At 34.3% G+C, this 21,848-nt stretch overlaps 3 protein-coding genes across 8 annotated transcripts; 1 reads left to right on the top strand and 2 right to left on the bottom strand.

Annotated features, from left to right (window-relative positions):
* Positions 1 to 122: 122 nt before the first annotated feature.
* Positions 123 to 6,205, bottom strand: LOC117117353 (plasminogen receptor (KT)-like). 3 transcript variants are annotated; one of them, XM_033261630.1, is made up of 5 exons: positions 6,112 to 6,205; positions 4,515 to 4,619; positions 4,014 to 4,144; positions 2,113 to 2,222; positions 123 to 1,779 (listed from the first exon to the last, which is right to left on the bottom strand). In XM_033261630.1, exons 2-5 carry the CDS (start codon positions 4,593 to 4,595, stop codon positions 1,673 to 1,675), a joined length of 429 nt encoding a protein of 142 aa, XP_033117521.1. In that variant the 5' UTR covers positions 4,596 to 4,619; positions 6,112 to 6,205; the 3' UTR covers positions 123 to 1,672. The 3 variants fall into 3 exon arrangements, with proteins under 3 accessions (XP_033117521.1, XP_033117522.1, XP_033117523.1); XM_033261631.1 differs by having other exon boundaries at positions 6,084 to 6,198; XM_033261632.1 differs by lacking the exon at positions 6,112 to 6,205 and adding an exon at positions 4,841 to 4,882.
* A 10-nt stretch (positions 6,206 to 6,215) lies between these two features.
* On the top strand, positions 6,216 to 15,708 carry LOC117117352. The gene is made up of 6 exons (XM_033261629.1): positions 6,216 to 6,400; positions 7,401 to 7,697; positions 8,087 to 8,152; positions 9,055 to 9,297; positions 10,164 to 10,389; positions 11,324 to 15,708. Exons 1-6 carry the CDS (start codon positions 6,331 to 6,333, stop codon positions 11,394 to 11,396), a joined length of 975 nt encoding a protein of 324 aa, XP_033117520.1. The 5' UTR covers positions 6,216 to 6,330; the 3' UTR covers positions 11,397 to 15,708.
* Positions 15,709 to 15,949: 241 nt separating this feature from the next.
* On the bottom strand, positions 15,950 to 21,753 carry LOC117117350 (uncharacterized protein F21D5.5-like). Of its 4 annotated transcripts, none has more exons than XM_033261624.1 (6): positions 21,628 to 21,753; positions 20,386 to 20,676; positions 19,323 to 19,504; positions 18,719 to 19,045; positions 18,307 to 18,541; positions 15,950 to 17,168 (listed from the first exon to the last, which is right to left on the bottom strand). In XM_033261624.1, exons 2-6 carry the CDS (start codon positions 20,672 to 20,674, stop codon positions 16,921 to 16,923), a joined length of 1,281 nt encoding a protein of 426 aa, XP_033117515.1. In that variant the 5' UTR covers positions 20,675 to 20,676; positions 21,628 to 21,753; the 3' UTR covers positions 15,950 to 16,920. The 4 variants fall into 4 exon arrangements, with proteins under 4 accessions (XP_033117515.1, XP_033117514.1, XP_033117518.1 ...); XM_033261623.1 differs by having other exon boundaries at positions 20,386 to 20,694; positions 21,628 to 21,671; XM_033261627.1 differs by having other exon boundaries at positions 21,600 to 21,661.
* Positions 21,754 to 21,848: the final 95 nt, after the last annotated feature.

Genomic DNA, 21,848 nt, shown 5'->3' with positions numbered 1-21,848 from the left:
TTACAATGAGACATAATTTTCACATGACATTCATATAAATTCAAGTCAAATGAGATAGACTTTCAAAATATTTTATTTGCAATATTTTTTCTTATGATAAAAATCTAAATGTCTCAATGTGTATCAAATACCAGATTAAATGTTGAAGATAAAAACATATCCAAGTAATAGATAAATGGTGTAGAGAGTTAATTATCAAAACCTATGTTAAATTGTTAAGAATAAATTCAACAGAGAATTATTAAAATAACAGTTGGTATGAAGTAGTGTACTGTAGTCCTATAAATATTTTGATTAAAACCCTAGACCACTGTTTCTTTGGTACCTGTATATATATACGTCAAGCACTCACTAAGAATGCTGCGCAATGTATCGTTTTTAATGACAACCCAGAATGCCACCGACAGTCAACAGATGGTACTGGGTTTCAATCAGAAATTTATGGTATATGCCTCTTAAATGTGGGTATGGAGAAGAATGTTAATCAACTAGACAGAAAGAGGACCTTTAAGTGCAAGTAAAATTGATTGGGTACAATAAAACACAACAGCAGGACTGGAAATAAAGTCATTAGAGAAGGATTGCATAAATTTATTGAAGAAAGTAATGCTGGATGATGATTTAAATATTGTAACATGAAAGTACTGATGGCAGATCCGTAATTTATTTTCTTTGGGGGTGCTAGTATCAATCAAGGTCCAAGCATAGTGGGACCTATGATCTAAAAGAAGGTGCTTCTGGAGTTTCCAATACCCATTTGGGGATCCAGGGATATTGTTCCCTATAAATTTAGGTGTTTTTAGACATTTTAATCTCTTATATAAATGATTTCACACTTCGATTAGGGAGTTTTTGGCTGTGGCTGGGGGAAAAGGAAAGGCACTGCATTTTCCTCTCCCTGTATGGTGCATATGAAACACGTACAGACTTTAGAATACTAATCATCTCAAAACAGATGACATTTTTGTTTTAGGTTTTGTAAGTCTTAATTGTCACAACCCTTTCTTGAATGCATTATGCATACCTAGCATACATAAATCAAAAGATCATCAATGAGGTAGTTCATTGTTTTGTATTATTTTTAAATGATATATATTCAGATATAGATTAGAGATAATCTGAAGGAAGAACTTACTTCAACCCTTTGACTACAGCTTGTTCACAATGACCACTCTACTAACTTATGTAAGTTTTCACATCTGAAACAATCAACTTTTTTTTTTTATCTACAAGACAAATACTCTTAAATTTTCAATTGAAAGCATTAATTTTAATACACAATTGATTTTGATTGCTCAAAATAGTACATTTAAAAAAAAACATGTCACAAATGAAAAGGATTATAAGAAATTCTTTAACAGACCCAAGGTAATATGAATATGTATGCATTACTGTATTATGTTAGAATGACAAGAATTACTAACCTAACACCAATTACTTTACATAAAAATAAGTATTGCAATAAGAAGCCACAATATCTTCAAAAATTACATTGTGGTTTATTATTACCATAACATTTTTATAATTTCTGAACCAAAAGTATATATAATCTAGGTGACGCTTTGAAGTGAACAACACGATTATGATGGAAACAGGAATGAATATCACGCACTAAATTTTCTCGCATCTTAATTACAACCTAAAATATATAATTATTGTAAATTATTGTAACCTATTTTTTGGCTGCGTTTCGGGCTGCATCAATTTCTTTGAATGTTGGTACACCGCTGGGCATTGCAACGATTCCATGTTCTTCCACAAGGAGTTTTTCGGCATCCTCTGACATGAAAGAAAGTACCATTTATGCCGCTATTAAATAAATCCAATGATTTGCTACTAAGTCTATCAAAAGGTATTTAGTGCAGAACAATATTACAATTACACCACTACAGTAGAACACTCATTTTAGACACTTTTATTAAGGAGATACTTTTCTTAGCCAGGAAGCCCTATTAAGGTGATGTGACCTATTCAGTGGATACAAATTAAGGGGACACATACCTATTGTGGTGATCTTATTATCTTTATAAAATATACCCTTCATAAAAAATATATGTGACCCATATACTTATAGATATATACATAAAACATGTAGAAATAGAGAGAGCTTACCTCTAATACGGTGTACTTTGGTTCCCCATGCCCAATCATACTGATAACCAACAATAAAAGTTAAAGGGAGAGATGGTACCAAAACAGATGGATTTTTAGATTTTGCAAAACTACAGAAAAAGAAAGAAGAAAATGATTAAGCAATGTAGGCATAAAATAAAACATTTATAGTTAACAATAAAGCTGCAATCGTTGAGTAATTCATAATGGCACCCTAAATTTTTTTCCGTATTTTTGTAATCTTAACTTTATCCACACGTTGGTTCTCTCACCAAAATAGAAGGCTGGTAGAATAGAATACTATACCAATGTACAATGTGCAATGTATTTATTTTTGTGTGTTACAGTGCTCTGCATAAATCTTCATCGTTTACTGCTGTGCAACCAATACAATAAGAATGCTTTACTCCCACAATAGGCCTTTTTCACGCTGCGGTAGACATCTTCGATCGATGACAAACAGTTTTCCAGTTATGTTTTGACAGACTAAACAAATTTTCAATTTTTTTTTATTCATACAGTACGTAGATAAATACTTTTCGAACATTTTAATGAAAAATTTATGTTGACACAACCCTCCGTTAAGGATTTATGATTTTTTAAGTAACATGACCTCCGAAAATATGGTCCAAACTGTAACGCTATGTTATTTCTATTGGTTACGCTTCGCTGCTCAGCATTGTTTGTCATCGATCGAAGATGCCTACTGCAGCGTGAAAAAGGCCTATTGTAACAGTATTATTATTATTATTATTCCAATCTTCAACATGTTCAGAGTGCTGAACATCCTCAAAACGTCCACCTATAAACAAATTTTTCAAACCATGATTTGCTTTAGTTATAATGCATTGATGTAACAATTAAATAAAACATTGACAATGAACAAAGTAGATAACCATTTTGATAATTTACATGAAGGTGAATGCCAACTACTTAAAAATGAAAATGGACAATGTAGTCAGTAGACATGCAGATTTCAATGAGACAGTAGGTTAGGCCTGTCAGGTTTTATTTTATTAAAAAAATCTTTTGATCCAAACATGTTTCAGCAGTGCAGTGCCATCTTCAGTGTAACAATGTTTTCCAGCATATGGGGAGCAGAGCACTCAAATTTAAGGAATTGAACCATGAACAAAAATGAGCAAATAATAATAATAAAATAATAATAATAATAAAATAAATGAAAATAAATGAAAATAAATAAACAAATAAATAAATAAACTAAATAAATGAGTCAAAATGAAAGAGTTAAACTGTCTTGGAAGGGAGGGCTTCTCCCATTTCATATACAATGCTTCTTTGATTTTACATTGATAAACAGTTATTAGCAGAACGTATTACAGTACTTTGAAACAACCATTTTTGCAAACATCTTTACATTTGTGGGAACTATTTATAAGTGCCTTAAAAATTTTTTTGTGTCTGTTTTTAAATGTTCGTTATATGGCGACCAGTCTCGCTAAAATAGGAAGCGTTAGCGTGACAGCAGCTTAGCTCTGTCGGCTAATCTGGTGGTAGCCACTGTGTGTGCGCTGGACCGTGGAGATCTCTAGGTCCCCGGTAGCCTATCCTTGTGTTTCAGCTGGAGGGCTGAAATACAAGTGACAGTTAGCGCACCGTCTTTCGGATGAGACGTTTAAGCCATTGGTCCCATGTACACTTATGGCCCATGTGCATGTGAAAGAATGCAGTACACTCTTCTGAAAAGAGTATTGGATTGTCTCCCAGTGTACTCAATCACCACCAGAAGGACCCCATTGGAAATAAATATTCTTCTACACTTTCGTGGGCTATCCTTGGTGTTTACACCAAATAAATCCAGTACAACCATCCAAAATTTGAGGGGCTATGTAAAGAAAAGAACTATCACCAATAACTTGGTACAAAGGCTTTTCACTTACCCAGCAGTCATTGCTAACATGGCGAGGCCATAGAAGCTTGCAAGCCAGTTGAACATCTCTCTTGAACCGGCAACTTGCATTGCCATTTGCCGTTCTCGCATCATGTTCTGCATCTGTAGTTGTCGTTCCATCTTCACAACAAATGATATTATTATTAATAAAAAAATATTGCATGGTTAATATTTCTGTATGTATACATTTGTGTTGGAAGCAGTTCCTTCTGGGAGATCTGGTTAAATCAGCTTTCGTAACATATTAATTTTACTTTGCTGCACATACACATGGTCATAACCATCAGCACTTACTTTGTGAGACAATTGATAATAAAATAATAAAAACATGCAAATACTAGAGTATGTTATACTTTGTTTTGTAGTGTACAAAACAATTTTTTATTGGGCCAATAATTTGCTGTCTACTAATCAGATATATTAACTGCTAATTTATAATGGATAGAAACTGTTGTTATTGAGTGAACCACACACAGCAGGTATTCCTTACCTGCATTTTCTGTGTTTCAAGCATAAAGGTTTGACTCTTCTTTAAGTTCTCTTCCATCACTTTTCCCATAATTGACCCCATTCTGAGAACTTATTTTTCTTGATGCTGAAAATAGATTGTGACTGTTTAAACTGACTATCTAGAATAGGTAGGAGATTAAAATATGATATTCAGCAAGATATAGACTAAATTGTTTATTAGCATGGACTGAAATATCATGGCTAGAGGACAATGGAAAACATTTGTTACTGCTTTATGTGCACATCAGCATGAAAAGGATTAAGTGCGCAAGTAGCCTGGACTGCTTTACTATGGGCAAAACTAACCTCTTTAGTATTGCCGCTGGTAATCTCAATATTCCTCATCCCAAACTCCATTCATTCAAATCATCTTTCAGTTACTCTAACTCCTTCATTCTGGAATACCCTCCCACTTACCATCACCACCATACCTGTATACAACACCTTTAAAAAGCACATCAAGCAACACATTTTAAACAAGGATTTATATTCCCCTTTTTCTTAGGTTTTTTTACTGTATGGGTTCGAGTGTTTGTGTATGTGTTAGTGTGTGTGTTTGTGTGTTTGTTTTTACTTTGTCTGTTTTCTTTATTTTGCATTCTTTCTCTTATCTTATTGTTTTAGTATTTTAATGTTTGCTGTTTTAAATTTTATGACTAAATTGATAGATTGGCTATATTTTTACATACTTTTTTATATTTTTGTATTTAAGTGGGCATCTGAACATCAGATTTATTCTGTAAGGGTCGCCCACTCAAAATATGGTTTTTTTAAATAAATAAATCAAAAAAATAAACACTAAAATTACATACTAATGTTTTATCTAACCTCTCACCAAATTCTATTTTACTGCCTGTCTCGGTTCTGTATTTGATTTGATTTGCTTTTTTTTTTTTGTTCTGTGTCTCGTTTGTCCTCTTTTGTTTCTGTCATTTTTTAAATCTCCTTTTCCCTCTTCCTTTTCAGGCTGTCCCAATGCAAGATTTAGTTTTCTTATCTTCTCAGATCTTTGTTTTGCCTTTTGCCTTTTGTACTTATACAGTAATAATACTTTACATAATTAAATAGGCCTAGGCCTACCCATGGTACTTTAAAAGTGAAAAAGCAAGTGAATAAATAAATGTTAATTTGATTTGAATCTAACAACAAAACATATCATCATTGAATGCTTGAGTTTCATCCATTCATAAATAATTTTCCTGCATTGCATTCTTCGTATTATTACTAAACAGGTTACCCGGATTTTACCTATACATATAAGTTCAAGGACATCGTCGATAAGCCGGATCGTCATACGTGAACAGCCTAGATACTATGACGTAGCTAGGCCTAGTATTTTAGTAGTAGTATTATTATAGTTGGTAATAATAGAGCAAAGGCATCAATCGGAGACGAAGCTAGGGCTTGGCTAGCCTAGCTTGTTGGGCAAGCGTTTGAATGATCGCCGCCAGCCAATCAATTACAAAAACTAGGCCTATCTACAATTATTACATAACTTAGACCTAGCCTATCTGTATGCATAAAGAAAGATCGTATGTATTGAACTTACACTACACAACACAAACACTCTTACTTACACTCCTTCAAACTCTCTAGCTATCCTAGCTTGCAAAAATTGCAGAGCTAACGCGTTCAACGACCTGATTAACCAGGTCATCATAATTTAAAGTTCAAATGGTAATGAGATGCAAAACAAGGTCAGCGCGAATCGAAAAAGAGAGAGGTAAAAACAAGTGGAATTGAATGGTTTTTAATTGGCTTCGCTAGACGAGAAGTTCAATGTAGATGTTTGAATTATGTATACATCACGTGTATTCTTGATATTAGGGGCAATAGAATATTATATATCAGTTTGCAAACCTGAAGGTAAGTTCAAAGTACACGATTTTTGTCAAAATGTAGGCTCAGCTAGCTAGGGTAGGTAGGCCTAGCTAGTTATTAGTCGAAGTGAGACCACGCACGACGAATGCACGAACAATGCATGCAGCATCAACATGACATGACATAATGACAGACTGGCTCATGCCCATCGCCATGGCATGCTCTTCCTTTGCTGTCTGGACTAGGGACCTGGACAAAGACAAAGTCCTTGATAGCTAGGCTTAACTAGGGTGCGTTTAGGTAGTACTCTAGGCCTAGAACTAAAATTCAGTATACTGTCCCGATTGCCTCCTCTCTGAGCACCCGTTCCTTTCTGTGGCAGGGCAAATGTGTTTTCCGTTCATTGGTTTGAGTCGCCTAGGTAGAGGTTCAGGAGTGGTGATGGATGGATGACCCCTGGGAGATTTTGCACTTTTTTTCCTCACTAATTAAGTTGATAATAATATCAGCGTATAAGGTGTTGTACTTCTCATTGTGAGATCAGGAGTTTGAGACCGGTGCTCATCGCATTGCTTTTTGTCCTTAAGCCAGGCACTTTACATACATTTGCCTCTCTCCACCCAAGAGTATAAATGGGTACCTGGTAGGATGATGTGGCATTGCAAGTAAGTCTGTTCGGCATTTAATTGCACGCACGACTAGGTTGCACTTTGTGCTGGTTTGATTATGGATCCGATGACCAGGTGTAATTAATAATAACAACATCGCCAGTACCTTGTATCCCTTGGCAAAAGGCGCAGTAAAAATCTCTATATTATTATTATTATTATTATTATTATTATTATTATTATATATTACTAAAAAACGAAAATACTGTAAATAACTAAAAAAATAAAATATAGGAAAATGCAGTTCAGGACTGCTTCATACAAGTGGAAATGGGGCCGTGAGCTGCTCACTGAGATGGATACATGCACCGTACAGTACAAAAGTCATTACCATCGTTATTTTTCAGTAACATAATGTTATAACTTTTTATTAATAGATCAGAAGGATTTTGGAGTGCATATTTGCCTCGTTGCTGGTGATGTTAAAAATGAAACAAAATTACAATGGGTATCTACGGCCAGCACTAATCACACATGTTCTCTGATTGTTAATAACATTACAAGCTCTGCAATTTACGAAAATGTGTTGCCGAATGATACAAAAACTCTAGAGGATTTATCTATTGATGTTCAATACCAAGTCAAGATTGATTGCTGTTCATATTATCGCCATTATGATTGTAACAATTCCGCTGGAAAGCAACTGCAGTCAAGCATGTTGATATTTACACAAGGTACGGTGTTTTTGACATAGAGTGTCACCCTTCTAACTTATTGTAGAATGTAGCGGAAAATACAATATCCAAATAATGTGATACTTTAAATACTAAGGGTTGTTATTGGAGATGTTTTAAACCAAGCTTAATATAATATGCCATTCAATTTTAATTAAAATACAGTAATACTATTATTTTTATATTGTAATGTATTTCTGTGTTTGCAAGGACCCCAGTGGAAATAAGTTTTACTTTTTTAGGCTTTTCCTTTTAGGGTCATGCTTTCTGCAATTTTGATCCTGTCAGTATTTATAAATTGTTTTCAATCCATCAATCAATCAATCAATTTAATCAATCAATCAATCAATCAATGTAATTTTCTTGCTTCTTTTCCTTTTTTCCTTTAGGTACTATAAGTAGTCAAGAAATTAAATGCACAGGTGGTTTCACTCAACATTTTGATTCTCAAACAGGTAGGAAAGATTTGTTTACAGTCTAGTGTTAAAAAATGTACCACATACCAATAAGTAAAATATCTGTTAAAACAACCATGACAGCTCAAAGGCTACAAAGTACAAGTGACCTTTTTTGGTCAGTTCAATCGGAGCGTTTCTGATTGCGTTAGGGACAGATACGCAGTGCAAAGATTGCAGTGAAAACGCTGTAGCGACTGATTATGGAAACCAAGCTTTAGCCTAGGCCTTACCAATTTTACCTCAGGCTCCAATAATGGCTGGTGCAAAAATCAGAATAGGCTTGGATTGCACCCAGTGTAAACTGACACTCTGTATAAGGTTTCAGATGACCCTAGTTAAACATATTTCTGTAGGATATCTGATGATTGTCATCATTGTCATTGTCATCATCATCTTCATCATTACCGTCATCGTAGTAAAGTATTTAAATTTCTTCTCAAGTGCAGACCTGCCAACTCCCCAATCCTGTTGGGTGTCACCCGATACTTAAACAAATCTCCAGTTCTCTTGATCGAATATTAATTTTCACCCGATTTCACAAACCACCCCCCCCCCCAAAAAAATTTACTCCGATTTATGCGTAATTTGATTTATTTGATCGTTATTATTCAATGTATTCGTCGCCTGCTCGTTTCGCAATGAAATAAACAAACAGCCATTTTCAATTTGAATGTCACCACCAACAGCCAATTATTTGTAGTGACATGACTTTTTTTGTTATCTTGATTCATCTTTTGGTTGATTCTGGAAACCTCCAGATTTCTTGGTAAATCTCCAGATTTTTTTAAGATTCTTAAAAAATTCTCCAGATTTTCATGACCCAAGGGTTGGCAGGTCTGCAAGAGTATATTTTCTAAGGATTTGATGTTTGAAGTTTGATAATGATTTTTTTTTCTTAGATCCTTTAATAATATGTACAGTACAGCAACAAAAAGACTTCACGTTAATTGAATGGCAGAGATCTTTAGATTATATAAAATGCAGCATTAATTACAAGTATTCTGACAGAGAGGCCCAAAAAGAGCTCGTTGGACCGTTTGGTTACCGCATGATGCCATATACAGGGTCAGATTTAACAGTGCAACTTGAGTGTGTTAACATAACCAATCATGCCACGTCAGCCACTCTTCAAGTGTTGTCAGGTAGGCCTGTGTGAGGGTGATTCATCATCATGAGGTTTAGTTAATCATTTTGGTCACTGAAAGCATTGCAGTTTTAGTATGAGACATAATGGGTTGAATTATTTTTCATTGTATGAAAATATTTAACTAGATTTTGTGTTAACAAATTACGTTATTTTTATTATGTTAATTTTTTAAATGAACCTATTGGTATATGATTGAGTGATTTCTAGAGTGTAGGTACATACATAGTCTGTACAGTATGTATAATTAATCAAAGCAGTGATGGGGAGTGGGGTGTGGGCAGGGGTTTAGCCAGCAAAACGAAATAGGCCAGTGGGCATGTCACTGAGCCGATAAGCGGGCCACGCCCATCTTTGGTAATTACCACCGAATATCGGTGCGAAAACAACGTACATTTAATCAAAAAATTTTGTTTTTATCAAACTGAAATTTGATTTAGATTTAATTTAATGTAACATTCGATAGATTTGAAGAATATAAAGAATTTGATACAGGTAGACCAGGCCCAATTACTGTAGGCTAGGCCGAGCTGATTAGGCCAAGCCGTCACGGTAAAAGTGGCTGTCCTAAATATCTGTAGGCCGTCCAAAAGACGGCCGGACGGCTCGCTGGCTAAGCCTGTGGGTGTCGGGACTGGGGAGTCCCCACATCCCACCATATCATCATAGACCATATCATCAAAAGCATGGTTGGCCATTGTTTTGTGGAGGTCATCTAGTATTTTTATGGTTATTCAAAAAATATTCAATAATAGAAATAAAATTTTTAAATTTAACAATTAAATAATGCAAAATGCTAAAAAGACACTAAAACAGAATAATAATAATATTAATGATGTTTTCATTTGAACATTTTTTTCCTAGGTGTTAGGGACAAAGTGTGCTCAAATGATGTACATGTCAAAGAACAACCAGATTTAACAACGAACAGGGTTAAGAAGGTTCAAGAAGAATCGTCTCCGAAAAAGAAAAATTTAAATGATGTAGTATTAGGTTTACTGATGGCAGCAGCTTTTGTAGCTCTTCTGATAGTGCTCATGGTCATTGCCTACAGACAGCGCACAAACATACAAGCAAGACGAGCTGATAGGTGAGACAAAGCTGCTATTGTATTTTTAATATCTCTTTCCCGGTTGTTTTAACTACTTGGTTGGTACTGTAGTTTTGTACTCAATTTTTTATGTGACAAATTTGTGTAATGTGCCCAAACATGGGCATAATAATATCATATTACACCCAAATATGGGCATATCACATTTTTTGTCACATAAAAGTTGATACTGTGTAGGACTACTGAGCCTTAGATTGTGTTTCCACAGCACTTATTATCAGATAAATTATCGGAAAGCGGCCATTTTGTTATTTTTCACTGCGGAAACAGGGCCCAAATTTTCCAATAAATTTTTGTATGAGAGTCAGATAATTTATTAGAAAAAAGCTCCGAATGTGAAAACAAATAACCTTTGACCGATCACAGCCATGCAAAGAATTCTTTTGGGTAGTTGGTTTCTAAGGTAACTAGTAATTATTAAGCCTAGTTTTCTAGGCCTAGTAATCAGATACCTCATAATAAAAAGTGAGTACATTTTTCATGATTAAACATTTAAAAAAAAGCCTGAAATGGCTGCGTTTAATGTCGACAGTGCCTGGTTTGGCTTAGGTGTATCCCTACCTATTGTTTATTGTACCGTAAGCAAACCAAACAAAGCTAGCAGTCTTTTTCGTCTTCTTCTCAATCCCTATAGAGAATTACAATGAAACATCATTGCAGCAGTACATTTCTCTTAATGAAACAAATATCCATTTCACACGAGACAAGATAGGTTATGTCCTAAGGATCACATAGCAAAAATGATGTCATTGTATCACATCCATATGGCCATGTGATTATCATATACTAATATATGAGTAAGTCAAAAGTATTTGTCACTAAGTTTCGGGTATGTGGAAATTTCTTAATTGGAAAGTGAATTTAGTGTTAAATGTTATAAAATAATCTAGTTTATTTTTTGTTTTTCTAATAGACCTTTGCTAGAACCATCGCCAGTGGACGAAGATGAAGAAGGATCTTCAAGAATGGCTGAAGTATCTTTATAGCAATTTATTCACTGTTTTCTTATATTTTTCTAAATTATTTTTCTCACTTTATTCTTACCTACTGAAAAGAAAGGAAGTCTATTTTAAGGATATATTTCTTGTTAAGGGCATATCAGTAATTCATTAAATATATAAACATTTTAAATTGAAGTTTATAAGTAACTCATTTTATGTAGGTTTTATAGCGGCTCGTAATAAGGTGATGCAATATAGAATCTTATCATTATAGTCAGTATTTAATATAAAAAATACAAAACATTTAAACGATCAGTGAATACAAAGGCTTTGTTTCCGACATTTTAATTTCCAATCTAATAAATACCTGCCCCCACAGTCTCAATGGATTCCAGCATGCTAAAATCATGAATAATTTTTGCACTCAAAATGCAACAGTTTTCGATTTCTTTAAATTTATAAACAGTACGATTCTTACATCTCAACTTTTCTGCATTCAAAAAATGTTCAAAAATGTTGGCAGTACAGTAGTGATATTAACGATTCATAGCCAATTACAGTACTCGGTGGGAAGTTAAAGTATAAAGCTCTGTACAGACTATCAAATTTTATTTGATGCCTAAATATGGTCATGATGACATCACATCATGACCTTATATAGACACATCATGACTATATATGGGCATACAACAGCCCTGGACAGGGCTTAAAGCTAAATTGGAGTGGATCATATCTTGTGTTGCAGCGAGGGACGTGCCACAGCATTATGCTTCAAATAATGAGCCAGTGCTAAAGGTATTTTTTACAGTATTGGAAGGGTGTAATTTTTCAGTCGCAGTAGAAACAAGTTTATATGATGTAAAAGCCAAATAAATCTGTAATATTTAAGATGCTCTCATTTTCTGTACTGACAGACAGGATTCATTCCAGAATATAGAATATGATAACTTTTTGGCGAGTCATTTTTAAATAAATGTTGATATTTTTATCAATTTTTTGTTTATAATGTTTTAACAAATAATGTATTAAATATTGAAAATTTTGAGAATACAAATTAATTTTAAGAAATGAAAAGATTGTAACCATAATTTGCTAAGTTTCCAGAAGACTAAATTTAAAGATTTTTAAAGAAATAATTTAATTGTAGTATGGAAATTATAGGCCTACATTCAACCCCCGAACATGTTGTCATTGGGGTTTTTTTCATGCCTTGAGTCAATTGTTTTTTGTGGACAGATCCAGATATAAAAATCACAAAAACAATAATTATCATGCCATTACCATTAAAAAATTTTTTTTTATATGTCACACCTTCTTGATTCCTTTTGTTTTCTTTGATATATCATAAATGAACTAGTAAACACCGTGACATTATACAATTTTGGCTTTGGAAAGGTAATAATTTGATGGGGGCACTTCTACAACCTTTAACCTTTAGTATTATTCATTTCACAAGAAATCTGTTGTATTAAATAGTTTCTTTGATTTGAAAAAAGAAGTGGCATTTGAAACATGTTTGGTGCTATGCTTATTTGATCATTTATGGTATCAAATGCAAATTAGTATTATTATTATAATTTTTATTACAGTTAATGTTTCCTAGTTGACATTGCCTAACTCAAAATTTTTTTTATCCAAGTCAAACAATTTTTCAATTCCATTTTGGATTCAACTTAGGCAAGTTCAACTGTATAATTGTTTTATTATTATTATTACTACTAGGTCACTGGTATCGCAATTAAAACTCATCTGTATTTTAATGAATTATTGGAATATTAGTTAAAAACTCAACATATTCTATCTTTAATGTTTTTACTTTTTAAGTCCTTGCACTTATTATTCTGTTCAAGAACAATATATATTTTTGTATTCAGATGTATTTTTATCACTGATATTATTTTATTGAATTAATTTAATGATTTATTAAGAATTTACACTCAAAATACAATATAGTATATCAGTTAGGGTTATTTTAAATATTGCTCAAATTTCATTGTTCCTCAGGGTTTAGGCCTACATCTTGAAAAGAAGCCCATGGACTACTTTTCCAGGCTAATTTTGCAAACTGATGAGGTGGGCTTTAATTTGAGATGGCTTCTTCTCGAGATTAAGCTGAATGATTTATTATGAATTTACACTCAAAATACAATATAGTATATCAGTTAGGATTATTTTGAAATATTGCTCAAATTTCGTTATTCCTCAGGGTTTAGGCCTACATCTTGAAAAGAAGCCCATGGGTTACTTTTCAAGGCTAATTTTGTGAACTGAAGAGGGTGGGCTTTAATTTGAGATGGGCTTCTTCTCGAGATTAAGCTCAGTGGGCTTCAATTTGAGGTTTCACGGTATAATAAAGTGCAAAGTCATAGGCTCTAAGTTGGTGTAGGTTTAACCCCAAACATGAGAGAGTTTTGTGGATTGGGTTGTGAGAGGGTGATTATTTGTGTCATTCATATATCAATGTTGGTTCTATTACAAAAAAATATTTTACTACATTGGTTTATTGTTTATATTATCTCATTATTACTACCTATATGAAGTTCATCACTGTTGATAATATTCTGTAAATGTAAAATATATAAAATTATATTTTTAATATTTGCAATATTCTTATCAATACTGCCATGTCTGCTTTCCTTCTAATTTTTTTGGTGATTTTTTTAACTTTATAGTTTTTTTCTTGAAAAGTATACCTTTTTAATATTCTGAAGTGCTCTAATGCAATCTTGTTATTTTATTAAATTGGTTTTAAATACTTTTTAATTTAAAAAATAGTAATTAAATGCTACTTTTGTAGTATTTCGTAAAGATATTACTTTATCGTTGAACACCACCCACTCTGTAGGTTTTGTAAGATGACATGGAATCCCTGTACCTGGGGGTTTTTTGGTGTGAGTGCCAAGTTTTTAACCCTGACTTTTCATAAACAAGATTGTTCATAACTGTACCACAGACATTTCATAATGCAGACATTTTTAAGCCATAAACGTCCGGGTTACGAAACATCTGCATCAGAGTTACGAAAAGCCTGGGTATTGAAAACTTTGTACGACATGTGTACAAATGTACCTACAATGTACTCTCCCCTCCCCCATGTACAAATGTACATAAATGTACTCTCCCCTCCCCCATGTACAAATGTACATACAATGTACTCTCCCCTCCACCATGTACAAATGTACCTACAATGTACTCTACCCTCCCCCAATGTACAAATATACCTACAATGTACTCTCCCCTCCCCCATGTACAAATGTATCTAAAATGTACTCTCCCCTCCCCCATGTACCTAGAGAATTATATGCTGCAACTTAGACTAGAAGTTGAAGAAACTTTTTTATGATTGTTCATGTATTGTAATGATTTAGGCATTTATGATAACTTATATCAAAATCTTTCAAAAGTAATAAGTTTTTAATAGCGCAAGTTTAATTTATATCAATATTGTTGGTAAAATTATGATTTTAACATTTTTGTAAATTACTCATCATCATGCATTAATAATAAACTATATGATAGTAGACCTTTCCAGTGTCAAATTTAAAACTGACCAATCAACAAGGACAGGAATACATGCATGTCTCACAAACACATCATGTTCTGTCCCACAGATGCAGTTGTTTGCATATGGTTTACACTGCAGGGACCTTAATATAGCAACAAAATCCAAGGGATGGGGCTTAGTGGAAAGGTCCATTCATTGATATTTAGGCCTACTGTTTTATTGAAGTCTGCACTGAAAATATATTAAATAATAAAAGTTAGAATAAGTAAATGTTTTCCTCACCAATTAACAGTAAATAATGCCTTCTCTTTTTCATAAACCCTTATTTATTATTTTATTTTGTTGAAGTTAGTAGGAACAAGTATAAGAGTGGAGTTGAATAGTTTTCAAACGTGGGTGGGGGCACAACATTTTCTTAGACAAGCAAGTAGCGATTATTTCCATACATAACATTGATATACATTGAAATTTTAAAATGTTTTACCAAAACAGTCGGCATGTGCCCCTGAGCTGTATCTGCACCTGCCTTCATATTCCAAGGTTCCTGAGTTTTAATTCTGTGACAGCTTTTTTTCTTATTTCTAAAACAGGTTATCAAACCTGGGCCCTGTGGGTGATACCAGTATAAATTTAGGGTAGCGTTAAATGATATAATTTGATGTACATAATCTGTAGATGTCCATAATGACATATGTATTCCTTGGTGTATTACTGAAATTTTATTACTGTACTTTGTTATTGTTGTAAAGATGATTAGGCAAGTAAAAAAATTTGCAGTTCCTCCCGGCATTCTTCCATTTTGTGCTTCTATTCCCAGCTTTGCAATCTTTATTTTTTGCTGGAATTACTTATTAATAATAATTACTATATTATTCCGCTTTGGCCTGTCTACATCAAATTTTATTTGACAGCCAGTAAACGGGCCTCCTTTTTCTTTTTTTTAAAGTTAGACAAGAAAATTTATTTTTTTTCTTTACTGTCTTTATCTAATACTGTACTTCCTATATCTATATTTATGTTCAAGTTGTTATGTGGACATACTCTTATGTACTGTATGTGGTTTGTAAATAAAGAACAAGAAAAACACCTTTAATCACAAACTCTATATTACTTTAATTTTGCCTTGTGTTTTTGAATCATGAATCATAGTTGTCATTGTCTGCAAAGTTACAAAATCTGTGACAAAGTGATCTTATTGGCTGGGACTCTGGCATCAATTACAGTACAGATATAGAGGTATTGCACATTTTGTTCGCTGATCACCTGTGTCACATCCACAAACTGCTTACATGGGCACAGCCAGCATACCATGGCCACAGTCAGTATTTTAAACATGACATGCTGGCTGCAATGCTCTTGGGCAATGGCTTCATCTATACGCAAATCTCATGTGAGATCATCTTGGTACTTTTAGCATATCGCATACAAGAATAAACTGTTTCGCAAACAGCCATATGTAGTAGTAAGTTTTCAATACACTGTATATGTAAAAATAAATTGAATTGTTTCGAAGACTAAATAACGTCATTTAATCTTATCTTTACAGATAACTCAAAAGCAAAATTCTTTATCCCTTACAGTGCAGTTTCACTAAAAGAGGCACTCACAAATTAACAAAATATACATAATTAATCACTCGCTCAACTATCAACATTTAACAGTCAACCTTCCTTTTTCCCTCTTCTTTTCTAGAAGTAGAATAAAAGTATGAAATATATACAGCTCGTTTAAAATTATGCATTATTTATATAGTTACTGAACATTATATACATAAAAAAAACCAAAAAACACTACCATACTGCAGTGGCACCACCAGCCGGGGAAGGTGCTTATCTCTCTGTTGTCCACGACTCGTCAGGCTAAGAAGTTTCTTTTTGAAATTCTTCAGGCGATATTTTCTAAAACATCTCAGCTTAATTGGGTTCATTAGGAGCCAAAGGCCCAACAGGTCTTCTCTGAATCCTGCATTCCCTATTGGAAATTGTCAGACATCTTACAGTATACCCCCTGAATTACTTGACTGCTGTACTGTATACTATTGATTAAAAATTATATATTTTGAATCTAGTAATCAGTCCACTGTAGAAACAACTTCTTATGGACTTCGTCTTGAAAGTGTGGTTGGAATGGAAAGTGAATGATCTCGTCTATACCCTCCGATATCTGTGGAACTTGGTAGTTTTTTTTGTACATATTGTAAGCCACATTTGGTATTCTTCTCACAGCACTTTTGGTATAATTTTGTCGGACGTAGTTAAGATGCTTCGCTAGTTCTAAAGGCACTTCCATGACAACACATCGAACCCGGTATCCTGAAAAACAAAAAACAGCAGATGTTTTAGTTATGCATACATAATGTGTAGTAACAGATCCAGAATATATTGAATGTAGGGGCCAGTGACAGAGCTAGCAGGAAGCTGAAGCCCTGAAGACAGAGGTGTAATACCGGAATATTGCGGTAAGCACGCTGGCAATGTGGCAATGGCACGCCGGCATAAGTTTCTGTTCTAAAGGTTTGATACGCCAACATGCCGGCTTTAGACCACCTTGCACCCTAGTGACTTTATGATGTGTGCATTTCTGCATAATCAAACAAGGTTAAAGTTGAAAACAATTGAGCATGGTGGTATTTAATTTTTTTCAAATCCTTTCGCGGGTTGTCAAAAACAAAGCTTCCATTTTTCGTTGCCATTGTGAAAACTATTGTCTAAAATAAGTCACCCAGCAACTGACAAAGAATCAATACAAATACGCTATATTATGGCTGATTTAAGGGCGATAAATAGGACTGATGAAGAGTTGGGCAGCTACTGCTATGCTAATTTGTTGGGGAACACGAAATAAATGCTCATATCAACGGCACAATTCGAGAGCTTCAACTATCTTCCCTGATGGACAGTCCAAGCCCCTTTATCGGCCACAACTTATTGCACCACAAAACAAATATATTACAGTATTATTTTTTTTTAATTCTTCATATGTTCAGGACTCATTACTGTATTTTAGACCCACGTTTTGTGCAGATTCCTTCCTTCCTAAAATATTTTAAAATCACCATTAGGTGGGCCACTGCTGGGTTGGTGTCTGCAGTCTTTGAGGGTAAGAATTTTTTTTTTGTTTCAACCTAAACTTTTGGCTGTCAAGAGAAAAAGGGTTGTTGTGGGTCCCCAGTGCTGTAAACTAGTGGCATATCTGAGAGTACTGAAATAAGGGTGGGGAAGGTGAAGTGGGAGGTATTGATCATTAAGTAAGGGCGGGGGGTGCGGCGCTAGCTATCAAGATAAGGTGGTATGAGCTCATTTTAACTACTTGACAGTTTTATGATTCTCATCTCCCTGGATGAAACATTATCACAGATTTTAGTGATTTTTGTATAGTCGGCCTTGTTTGCTTGGAGCTCCTATGAAGTGAACCTTGTTCAATCTTGTGTATCTACAATGCATAACAAACCTTTCTTTTTGGCAGCATTAATGTATGTCTCCCTTGTAGTTACTGATGGGTTTGTGTTGTCAATAACAACACTTTTTCCCTCTGACATTGAAGCATTAGCAAGTGCCAGGCACTTATGTTGAGTCTTCAACGTGTCCTGGTTGACCCGTACATAGCCATGTTGCTGCAGGGAGTTTTGATATAAAGCACTTTTTCCACAGGCAGGTGGCCCTACCATGATAATCATGTCCTTATCCTTTAAAAAAATCCAAGACAAACGAAAGAAAATTAAATGTTATTAACATGTAAATGAGAAGCTCTAGGATAAAAGTCAATATATGCTTATTTAATTCATATTTCAAAGGATAACTTTTGCCAAAAAAAAAAAAAAAAAAATTATTTACTTTAAATACATATAATTTCACATTGATACCTTTGGTTGAATAGCATCAATCTTCTTCGCATTTTCAACGTAATTTTTAGGATCAATTGACCTCCATTCAAAGGGACATGGGTTCTCGTCGAAAAAATACTCCTCAGGCGTCAGAAAGCGTACTCCAACATTTGCGGCAAACATACGATCACTCACCGAGAAATCTTTAGGTTTACCTGGAGCCCAGTTCTTAGCCCTCCCGGCTGCATCTCCAACGTAGAAAGATTGCTTCAAGTCTACCTTAATTCCTGTGTTATTCTTCTGCATGATTTCCCAGAGCTCAGTGCTAGGTTTTCGGAAGTGTCCTTCAGTCGTTGCTACTATAACCTACAAGTATAATCATCTTCACAGGTAATTTGTTTCAAAACCACAAACAAATGCATAAACAAATATATGAATAATTTTAGTGGTCAATGGTTGTGCACTTGTATAGCACATATAACATTCGTCTCTATGCGCTTTCCAGGCCCACAGAGAAAAAAAAATCAGAATTTATGGTGAAAATGGAAAAAAAAAATTGGTATAAGAAAAAATAAAGGAAGAGAAAAAACACAAAACAGGAGAGTGGAGGAAAAATAACCCAAAGAACATTGTAGTATTGTACCTGAATAGGAATACTAAGTGATGAAATAATTGCTTCACATTTCTCTTTGAAATGATTGGCATCGGTGTGTTGTTTCTCTATACCACGTTGGTTCGTAAAAATAACAACCTTGTAGCCATCCCGTTGGACTTGTTTTAACTTGGGTTTGATTTCATCATTCATGAACTCCCAATCTTTTGGGCCTACAAATAAAAGTAATATTAATAAAACAAGAAGAAAAGGCACGAAAAAAAAAAACTTAAATTGACCTAAATGTAATCATTGGTTTTGCAGTTTTAAAGTTTCTCATTCCCTGGACGTATTTATCTTGGTAGTGCCCTACTTTGTTGCACAAGGAGTGTTTATTTAATTAGTTTTTCATATAATTTTAATTACAATTTTATATTTCTAACCTTGTTCAGCAAAGCTGTACGATTTGGGAGACCATTACTATTGTATTGAAAATATTATCCAGTGAAAAAAATTGAATACGGCCTATATAAATAAATGTCAACATAAAATCTAGTGTAAATCAAATCATCTTCATATTCCCCATCATAGAACCACTTCTTTCCAGCACAATATTAAATTTACTGGTCCTAAAGCTGTGTATCATTCTTAATTCCGATTCTCAAAAAAGCTTCTGTTTAAGACTGAAAAAACACCTCCTATAAAATTATGCATAATTTTCCAATCCCTTTACCCATCCCCAATCCCCATTACTAACACGTATTACTTTGTTTTGTCCCAAAATTTAAAAAAGAAAAAAAAAAAGAAGAAAAGAGCATTTCTGAGCATCCTTGTGTAGTCCGCTTTGCCTGTCTTGTCTTGTCACCCGTCTTGCTGTCTCTTTTCCCTTTTTGGGCTTGTTTTGTTCCTTGATTTTTTCTCGTGTGTGTCTTGTTTTTGATTTTTTGTTTGTTCTGTTTTTTTTCCGTCTTTTCTGGGCAGCCCTACACAAGCTCTGCTTTCTGGGTTTTCGCCCCTCTAATTTGGCAAGTTATTTATTATATTTGTATTATTATTGAGAATAAATGTTCTCTTGAACTTGATAACCAAACACTGAAAACCTCCATCAACTCACCAGTTGGCCATTTTTTACCACTCTTCGGACGTATCAAGGTGTAATCCAGGTCAAATCCTGCAATTTTGCTTGACCCAGTACATGATCCCTTAAAAAAAAAAACAGGTTTCAGACCCTTAGCAGATGCCTTTCCTAGTTCAATCCATTGTGTATTTCTGGGTTGACTTATAGCATCATCTAAGCCTGTGTCATTATTTTCCCGACTGTTTCTTCCTTTTGCTTTACTCCTTCGTAATCTTTTTGTTTCTTTGCTCGAATCTGCAGCCATGTTTCTTTTCCTGGACGACATTACTTGAAATTACAAAAATACTAAAATAAAGTTCAACACATTATTAAAAGCTAAGTAAATGTAACAATATAACAATATTAATGATTAAGTAATTAAAACATAAGTGATTGCCCATGGATAAAACTGATTTATTCCATTCTTCAAAGTGATGGTTAATAATGCGGTGATGGTTAATAGTGGGGTGCACTGATGGTACAAGAGGTGAGAATATTTAATATACCAGGCAATAACAAGAGACCAACAGGAAATTAGGACTTGCTCTATTCACAAATTTTTTCCCTAAATTACCCAACCCCAGGACTCAACTACTGTACCTGACTTTTTTGTTTAGCAATACTGTACAAGAACAGATCCAGTACCGGACGTCTAGTAGTACTACCACTACTACAGACAGTATGTTTAAGTGTAGTTATGGCCCTGGGCCTCTTGTACTGTATAGGTCATGGTGTTGGGGGGGGGGGGTATGCTCCAGGTATAAATTTAAAAAATGAGCTGATAATTGATTTTTAACAGAAAACTATAGTTCTAAATGTTAAAGGTTATTCATTAATTAGCTACTTGTCACCCTTTCTTCAAGACTAATTTTGCCAGGAGTTCGTTGCCCGTCGAAATGTAACCGCCAATCTATAGTAGAATCTGGACCTAAGTAGCTAGCAATCATGCAGTGTATGCCCTCCCAGCTGACAGCTGAGGCAGGCGCACAAGAATGCCATGGAGACTGGCATGCTTGCTTGATTGAATCACATTCCTACCTCACTAAAGTCAGACAGACGGGAAGAGGCCTAAAAAAAACAGATCTGTCTCATCTGTGTATTATAGGGCCTGATTCTAGTCTTCATTAAGCTGAAGTAATAATAGGCCTTGCTAAAATAAAAATTAATTTTCAGTTTATAGGTATGAATATCTTTATTATCTTAAATATTACCGAAGTTTAAGCCTAGGCCTATGCCTACCTAAGTCCTTCTTGTACTCGTCACATTACCACCGCGCAAAAATGTAAACAACTCTGTATTGTTTCTTTAACCCCTGGAGCCCATCCAGGGATCTATAAATTAGGCTTATAGAACAGCCGTTCTTCGAAAATAGCAAGGTAAGACATTAATGAGTGAAGTTAATTTGTGTAACTTGAAGCAAAAATGCTACTACTTTGTACTGTATACACTGTATTTTATTT

This window comes from Anneissia japonica, unplaced genomic scaffold (genome assembly GCF_011630105.1).
Source record: "Anneissia japonica isolate Jap-2015-1 unplaced genomic scaffold, ASM1163010v1 scaffold287725_len345208_cov150, whole genome shotgun sequence".
Classification (NCBI taxonomy): Eukaryota; Metazoa; Echinodermata; class Crinoidea; order Comatulida; family Comatulidae; genus Anneissia; species Anneissia japonica.
Note: the sequence above shows the minus strand (reverse complement) of the source record. Positions and strands in the feature narration are given on the sequence as shown.

What these genes read in the sequence shown, in the direction of transcription:
- LOC117117350 (XM_033261624.1), bottom strand. Translation starts at nt 20,674, where the DNA reads ATGTCGTCCAGGAAAAGAAACATGGCTGCAGATTCGAGCAAAGAAACA. An exon ending in TGGTAAAAAATGGCCAACTG is followed by an intron (nt 19,505 to 20,385) that starts GTGAGTTGATGG and finishes TTTTATTTGTAG; the next exon opens with GCCCAAAAGATTGGGAGTTC. An exon ending in CACTTAGTATTCCTATTCAG is followed by an intron (nt 19,046 to 19,322) that starts GTACAATACTAC and finishes TTATACTTGTAG; the next exon opens with GTTATAGTAGCAACGACTGA.
- LOC117117353 (XM_033261630.1), bottom strand. Translation starts at nt 4,595, where the DNA reads ATGGGGTCAATTATGGGAAAAGTGATGGAAGAGAACTTAAAGAAGAGT. An exon ending in TTGAAACACAGAAAATGCAG is followed by an intron (nt 4,145 to 4,514) that starts GTAAGGAATACC and finishes TTTGTTGTGAAG; the next exon opens with ATGGAACGACAACTACAGAT. An exon ending in CAAAGTACACCGTATTAGAG is followed by an intron (nt 1,780 to 2,112) that starts GTAAGCTCTCTC and finishes CTTTCATGTCAG; the next exon opens with AGGATGCCGAAAAACTCCTT.
- LOC117117352 (XM_033261629.1), top strand. Translation starts at nt 6,331, where the DNA reads ATGTATACATCACGTGTATTCTTGATATTAGGGGCAATAGAATATTAT. An exon ending in ACATTTTGATTCTCAAACAG is followed by an intron (nt 8,153 to 9,054) that starts GTAGGAAAGATT and finishes TTTTTTTCTTAG; the next exon opens with ATCCTTTAATAATATGTACA. An exon ending in CACTCTTCAAGTGTTGTCAG is followed by an intron (nt 9,298 to 10,163) that starts GTAGGCCTGTGT and finishes TTTTTTTCCTAG; the next exon opens with GTGTTAGGGACAAAGTGTGC.